The 8158-nt window shown below is 32.7% G+C and overlaps 1 protein-coding gene across 1 annotated transcript in view; it reads left to right on the top strand.

Annotated features, from left to right (window-relative positions):
* LOC117171323 overlaps positions 1-5212 on the top strand; it is a 17170-nt gene extending 11958 nt beyond the window's left edge. Inside the window, exons 2-4 of the mRNA XM_033358531.1 lie at positions 2478-2579; positions 3001-3144; positions 4267-5212. Of these exons, the coding sequence (XP_033214422.1) occupies positions 2478-2579; positions 3001-3144; positions 4267-4473 (453 nt within the window). The 3' untranslated portion in view covers positions 4474-5212. The remainder of the gene's footprint in view (positions 1-2477; positions 2580-3000; positions 3145-4266) is intronic.
* Positions 5213-8158: the final 2946 nt, after the last annotated feature.

The raw sequence follows: 8158 nt of genomic DNA, 5'->3' as shown, positions 1-8158 counted from the left end.
CCTCGCGGGCATAAATCGGACGTTCGGAACTTAAACAGTCAAGGCAATAAAGGTATGTAAAGGTAAGTTAAAAATAAAATTTATCAGTGTGGTTTTATTTAGTGGCCACTCCTCTTCCATCCCCGTTTGGAAATAACCCCATTTGACCCTATTACACGTCGGGCACTAATCGGGGGCTAGTCGGGTTATTAATTTGGACAATGTACCCAGTCGATGACTAATCAGGAACTGGTTGGGCTTTTTGTTGTCAAAATTTCAGTCGGGGCCTGGTCGGTGGTTGGTCAAGGGCTAGTCGGGCCTTTTTGTTCACTAATTTCCGTGCGGGTAATCTTCAGGCTCTGGTCGGGAGCTAGTGGGGCTGTGGTCGGGTTATTCTTATATTTGAGTTTTCGGCGAGGTTTTATCAAATGAGGTAATATCTAAAAAGGCGTAATGATTTTTTTATTCTAAAACACTAAGAATATATTTAACAATAATTTTACACCGTTTTTTGGAGAAAAGATTTATTAATGTTAAATTCATCTCAAATATACTTAATAAATAATTATTAAATTAATAATTCTGTACAAAAATCATTTTTTCATAAAAACAACGATCAAAATCCTCAAAAAGACGTAATCTTATTTTTTTGTAGTATTTTTTAGAAAATTGTGAATTTCCAGGAACATTTATAAATACCTTTGTATGGAATTTTAGGAAAATCCATATTGGAAAAAATACATATAGATGTAGGTAAAAAGTCTGCCGAAAATCATAAGACTCTAAATTTGTACAGATGCTTATTTTTAAATTGATCTGAAATATTTGCCATTTTTAAATAAAGTCTAATCCTTCATGTAGTTAAAATTGAAAAGAGAAAAAGTTTTTGATTAATCAGTGAAGAGCAGTATCCTAGTAGTAAACTATTAAGCACGGTACAGTTCAGATTTCGCTACCACCTTCATTTAAGTCTTGCGGTTCTGGACTGGTAACACACGTAACGAAGCATAATTACCTGGAGCAGAGACTACTGTGACCAACATAGAGGTTCCTTCAGAGTGAAGCTGTTCCATTGCTGCCTACCAGCTGAAGTTTTTTTTTTAAATTAATATTCCACAAATTTTGGGGAATTTTAGTTACATAAATTTATGTATTTTTAACTTAGGATATGTTCCCTATTAAATGTTAGGTAAATTTGAGCACTTTTAAATATTTCAAAAATGTTTATGGAGATTTCCGTAAATAATAAGTATTTTAACAAACTTTTAAGAGATGTTTCACAAATTTTGGGGAGTTTGGTTAATATTTCAAGCGGATGTATTATCGTATGACCCCTACTAGTACCTGATCAGGCCCCGACTAGGATAAGTCGGGTCACCTAACTAACCCCCGACTAATCTACCGTGACGCTACTGGTCGGGGGCTAGTCAGGTGGCCCGACTAGCCCCCAACTTTAAGTGGGGTCGAATGGTCGGGAACCAGACTAGTTCACGATTTGAATTTCTACGCGGGTCCCTAAAAAACTTGGCAGCTTTTCGATCAAATTCTGAAGTATGAGTTCTATTTTTCGAAAATCAAAATTATTCCGACGTTGTTCAAATGAGATTTTAAAGTGACCGGTGGCACGTGTTTATATTAGAATTTCATAAAAAATTATGTTTATTTACTCCTTAATTAGAATTGTCGATATAGACACCATATCACGAATCCCTATATCACTCACAGAAGTGCATTCGATTTCTGAAAGTCTATGCGATTACAATTTTTTAAAGTAGAGATGTACTTTAGCGCATTTGAAACATGGTAGAAATAAGTATCAGGTTTCAATTTAATTTAATTTTTAAAAATTCATATTTATATTGGAAAATGACTTTGATAAGGAAAAGCGTTAATTTCTGGAGCCTTTTTAATCATATTAAAAAAATTTCGGTTGTACATGGAAGCGCATTGAATTAGGATATTTATCTACATAGAAAATCAATTTTAACTTCATTAGCAAGATTTGTAATATGGCAGGCGCATTTGATTGTATTTCTAGCGCATTTAAATGCACACGGGGAGATATCCACATTCAGTAAGTGTTTTTCAGATAAAAAAATATATTTATGGCTTCAGAGTCTAATATCACAGAATAAAAATTGAAGTATATAATTTTGTATTTGAAGAAAAAATAAGAAAAGTCGATAACGGTATTCCTTACAGCTTTTGGTTAAGCTCGAAACCTTTCAGACCCAAGCAATGTTTTAGATTCAGATTTTTATAACACCCTTTCAAATAATGTTTCTGTATAGATTTTCTGAAAATAAAACCAGCAATCCAACGACCAAATTTGGACAACCACACAAATGTGGTTGTCCAAAATTTGGTCTTTGGATTCTTGGTTTTTATTATTTTTGGACGTTTAATAGAATTTTTAATTTGATTTTAATCTAATTTGAGTTTCTGACATATTTAATAATGTTTCAAACCTATTTCATAGATGCTTTTTAACTTTACAGATAGTTAATGGATTAACTAAAGATGTGCAAATATATGACTTAGAAGAAGAAATAAGTGATGATCTATATAAACTCGTGACAAAAAAACAGGCAGAATTTCAGGTAAGTTGGCGACAATAACTTTAAATTGTTTTTAATAATTTGAGAAAAGGGAAAATTGACGCGATCGATATATTATTCCTGAGCTGCAATAAAATATTAATGTACAAGATTAGTAAGAAATGCTTTTTCGAGAAATTTATTGTAATGTTCATAAAAAATCACTTCAGTTCAAAATCGAACTGAGTTAAATTTTTTCTTGTTTCCAAAAAAAATGGAAACAGTAGTTCGAAAGAAAAGTTGTCATTGAAATAATTTATGAAGTACTTGTTAGAGAAAAACCCTAAATCAATAAATAATAATAATAATAACAATACCATTAAATAACTAAATTAAAAGTTTATTTGTACTTTCTTAAAAATAATTACAAATCGTTAAGCATTCAAAAAAGTAACTAATTTTTATATTTATCTTTATTACTTAGGTTGCGCTTAAAAGTGCAAATCATAAAACAAGTGTTGCTGCTTGCGAGAACACGTTTAGTACAAAAATAGCTGATTTTGTTGTAAACTCAGTTACAGAATATGAGAAATGTTCTCATTGTGGCCCTGATATGTTGAAGCTTAAGGTAAATAAAAAATATTACTTCCTTATACATTGTAGGTATACATTCAATTTATAATGAACACAATTAGAAAATAATTTTCACATTATATAAATGAGATTGATGAAGTATGAAATGTTGCCAAATTCTTTAAAATATTGCAGGTTCGATAATGATAAATTTAAAGTTATTTAAAGCAAATAAGAACAATATTGTAAGTCTCGAAGTACAATCAAATAATTCACTAAAGAGCCATTTTTTACCGTACCTTAAAAGATTTATGAGTGTTCGTCCAACCGTTTTGTATACATTTCTTGGTCAGTTAAACCCCTTCCTCCCTTATATGAGCATCCGTTACTTCCCTAATAAATCTCGCGTAAGATATTTCGTCCCCTATATACTTTTTACCTTAAGCAGATTTTCCCCTTTCCCATAATGGCATCCGCTACAATTTTGTAAACCTTCTCTCATAAATCTTGCTTCAGATACTTTCTGACACATCCCCTTCTTTACCGAAAGAAGTTTTTCAACGATAGATACAAACAAAATTTTTAATCTACTGAAATAGAATTGTATGATGGTATAATTGTTGTTATATAATGGTAGATTTAAAACCCCATCATTAGTTTAATATACATTTGAAAGATTTCGGAAATTTTGTTAAATGTCTCTTTCCAGAATTGTACATTTTTAGACATCAACTTTTATAAAATAATTACATTAAAAGGAAGAAATTCTATGATAGTATTACAAAAGAATTCGATCGGTTCGAGCCGAAACAAGTTTGGATTCGAGCTTTTTGAAAAGATCGTCGAGTTTTCGAGGACTCGTACAGTTTTGAGCTACTCGAAAATTTAGAGTTGTTGAAATTATCTTGATAAAAAAGTAGAATTTTTTATTTTTCACCCCGAATTGGTGTTCAACAATCTAATCCCCCTTCCTTAATTTTAGTTCTTCGTAAATTACACTGTTTAACATTCGAGCAGTTTAAAACATTCGAGAAGTATGTAACTATTCAAATATCAAAGCTTTCAAGTAGCTGGAAAGGTCAAATTAGCTCGAATTCATACCGAGTCCAAACAAAAAACGATTCAACTCGACTCAAATGTTTAACACAAATCTTATTGTGATTTTATTTGTTCACAGCCTGCTTTAGCGTGCACTGAAAATTTTTTTAAATCTTCATTAGATAAGCTCGATTCATATTTGAATCAAGGCAAGGCATGCTTGGGTATCCAGGGAAAATCCAAGGCTGAACCTAAAGGAAAATTAAATGGAAAACACGAGGGAAAACCCGTGGGCGAACACAAGAAACATCCCGAGGGGAAGCAAGAGAAAAAACCGCTTAAGTAGACTCACTTGGTTTTTTCTGTGTCTCAAACTTTTATCACATGGGGCACCCTAAAAATGTTCCTTCATTGCGAAATAGATTAATAAAAATGTGTAACGCCGGCTACAAAAAATTTAATTAGAAATTATAAAAGAACCAGTAATAGAGCAAGGGTAATGTTAGTAAAAAAACGTGAATAGTGATATGAAAGAAATATTTGATAAATAATAATACTAAATTTTTGGGAATATCTCAAATTAACACAAACATAAGACGGCATCTGGAAAATCCATCTTGATTGATTCTAATATTGTTTTTTGTTCAAATTGTAGTGTAGTTTAAAACTTCGATTTTATTTTTTCATCCTATTATTCGAACGTGAGTTTTTTTTATTGTAAATGTTAAATGTTTTAAAAATTGTATACTTGTTTGTAAACAACATTTTAAAAATTAACACAATTTCGTGTCGAAAAATGTGCTGACTTAGGTGGGTTCTCTAGGTACCGATTCTATTATAATCTATCATTTTTATTAAGTGGTTGCGCTCGGGAAAAGTTTTCTGCAGTTTTCTTCTCTCTTGGCTAATCTTCCAAGCAAATGCGACTGCTTTTTACTTTCTCAAATCCGGCTGCAAGCGGTAGGGAACTTATTATAATATATAATATAAGATATATGTCAATACTTCTACAGGGGAAATGTGTGCACACTTGTTCCATGTGAACATGTTCGTGGAGATCTTTAAAATATAGATTTGAACATTTCTGACACTCTGTGGACACCTTTCCCTTATTTAATTGTTAATAAAGTATTAAAATGTTAATCCGCATAATGATAATGTAATCGCTATTGTATTGATACAAATAAACTATTATAAAAAATGAAATTGATGAAGGAATTTTCTTATTAAGTGTATAAAATTTTTGCTATTTCTAAAACAAAAATTACTTGATTCAAATATATTTTAGTTTTCTTTATTTAATTTTTCAGTATTTTCCTGTTTGAACTACACAATTTTTCGCATATCAATGCCCCGTATACCATGTAATAACCCGTGTGGAAAAATTTCGTGGCAGTCTTATGTAGAGAGATCGGCTGGCTAGACCGAATCTAGACCATCTACTTAAGACTGTCTGACAGGGTGCTGGCCTTGGCCTTCTTAGACGGACTCGATTGCAAAAATTCAAAGATTCATCGAAGCGGTCTGGCTGGTCCCCTCTCAGACGGTCTCGGTTGAAAATAGGAAGTGCTATCTTGGCAGTGTATGGTGTAATCCTCAGCAGACAGAAATGATTTGGAAAACCTAAAAGAATATTAAAGTTTGCAGGAAAGTTTTGTGTTGAAGTCAGATTGAAACATGTCTAGGTTTGTATACACACTGTTTTTTTTATAATTGTTGAGCAATATAATATCCACTTATATGAGATAAGATTAATTGATTCTTTCTCAAATGGCAACCTAACCTACAAAAGACCAGAGAGGAAGATTTTATATATGTCTTTACATCGTACTGAATCTATTTCTAGTCACATTTTAAATAAAAACGAAGATGGACAATAATTATTTGAGAAAAATGTTATGTTATGTTGTGCTAATTGTGGCCTATCCCTCTGCGTCCGTAGGATGGCCATACTTATGACCAATTTCGTGAATTGTCTGCTATTTTGTTATCAACACAGCAGTCAAAATATCCTGCTTTGAAATCACCCCACACAATAAGGAAAGAATCCATGTAATAGTATTTAAAACTTGATAAAAAATCGATATCGATCAATGATTTTGTAGGTGACGTTAATTGTCGCGTATCACTCGGCGTCTGTAGGACGGCCGTACTTAGGGCTAATATCGTGAATTTCCTGGTATTTTGTGATCATTATTATATAATAGTTGAACTTAAAGCAAACTAAATTTATTTTCAACAAAAAAATGAATAAATGATAAATCTTGAACTGAAATAATTCAATTTAATCCTTGCTTGCCACGCATCTATAGAATAACATACTTGCCACACCGGGATAAGTTTTTACCCCATTGACGAAAACTGTCATAAAAAATAAACTACTGAATATTTTAACTTGAAATTTTTTTAGAGCATATTGAAATTCTGATTTAAAAGGTAGTGTACTAGCTGTGAAGTTCTGATGCTTTTTTCCCTCCTCTTCCTGTACAGTCCAATCTAGACCATCGCGTGGTAAAAGCGTTACACGTCAGGCCAGCGTATGATCAGTTCGTCTATTCTGGACGAGCTGATCAGCGGCTGGTCAGCGCCGTCTAATCTAGTTCATCTCATGGTTTAGGCGTTACACTTCTAGCCAGCGGCGCTATTAGACCGTCTGTCCAGCGTCTGACCAGACACAAGACGGTCTGGCCAGCGCTTGGCCAACGCCCCGAAATTTTTCCACGCGAGAAATATTGCTTTTTTCTATGGGTTTTGATTTTTCTCCGAGAATGCGTGATATTGATGAAATTAGCAACAATTTTTATAAACAAATTAAATTCGTTCTAACTTCTCAATTGATTCCAATTCTTTACTATACTAATTACGATAGCTCGTTTAATTACGAAGATTTTGGTTTAAAAAAATCAGGGAATTCGCATATTATCAAAATTTGTGCGTGTTTTCGTGTTGATGTTCCGCACTCCATGCCGTGCGACGTACGGTACATGAATTTCGCTGCGCTATCGTAATTAGTCAAGTAAAGCTTTGAAATCAATTGAGAGTTAGAACGAATTTTATTTCTTTATAAAAATTGTTGCTAATTTCATCAATATTCATGCAACAATGGTAAAATGATTTTTATTTTATAGAATGAACATATTTAACGAAACATGCAAAAATTTATGGCGGTTGTTTGTACTAGTCGAGAGACAAAAATTTAATACGAGAACAATGCTAAAAAAGTTAAATAACAATAACGACTCAAAAAATAAAAATTTTGCAAAAATGTTTCAGGGCTATTTTATTTATGTAAAACTCTAGCATATCACGCATTCCCAAACAAAAATCACAACTTATGAAAAAAGTTGCCCACTTGACAAATTTTGTCACTTAGTAGCGTCACTTTTATCTTAAAATAAACAGTAATTCTTCTGAAACGGAAAGATACATTTGGATAATAAGATAAATAAGATGTATGAACGTGGCTAGTGGTCTTGTTTTTTAATACGATTGGCGTGAATCTTGCCAGTAAATTTAATTCGCCGCGAGCTGGAAAAGAGAAGGAGAATCTCTCCGTCCCACAAGGCTTATTGTTTTTAAAAATCTGGAGAAATAAGCACAGCGATTTCGTATAAAAATGTAACTCTACGTCTTCAGGCAAAGGGTACATACATATTTTATCTTTGATAAGAAGTAGTAACTAAACTAATTCTTCGGATCCGTGAAAAAAAGCCCAAACGACAAACCGCCCACAAATGATAAAAAATATACGTCTAGGGTAAGAGCAACAATCGAGAGAAAACGGTAAAAAAATCCAAAAAAATACGCTATAGGTTTTTGGAGTCGCTAATTACGAATCTGGCATCCGTTGAACTCTATGGCTTCAGGTTCAAGGTCATTTGAAGGTCATTTGAAGGTCAAATCTAGAAAAAACGGTAAAAAAATTAAAGAAAAATATGTTATAGGTTTTTGGGGTCGCTGATTATGAACCTGGTGTCCGCTGACCTTTATCGCGTCAGGTTCAAGGTCATGGGAAGGTCAAATCGAGAGAA

This window comes from Belonocnema kinseyi, chromosome 4, assembly GCF_010883055.1.
Source record: "Belonocnema kinseyi isolate 2016_QV_RU_SX_M_011 chromosome 4, B_treatae_v1, whole genome shotgun sequence".
Classification (NCBI taxonomy): Eukaryota; Metazoa; Arthropoda; class Insecta; order Hymenoptera; family Cynipidae; genus Belonocnema; species Belonocnema kinseyi.
The sequence above is the reverse complement of the archived record's forward strand: the minus strand, read 5'-3'. Positions and strand labels throughout refer to the sequence as shown.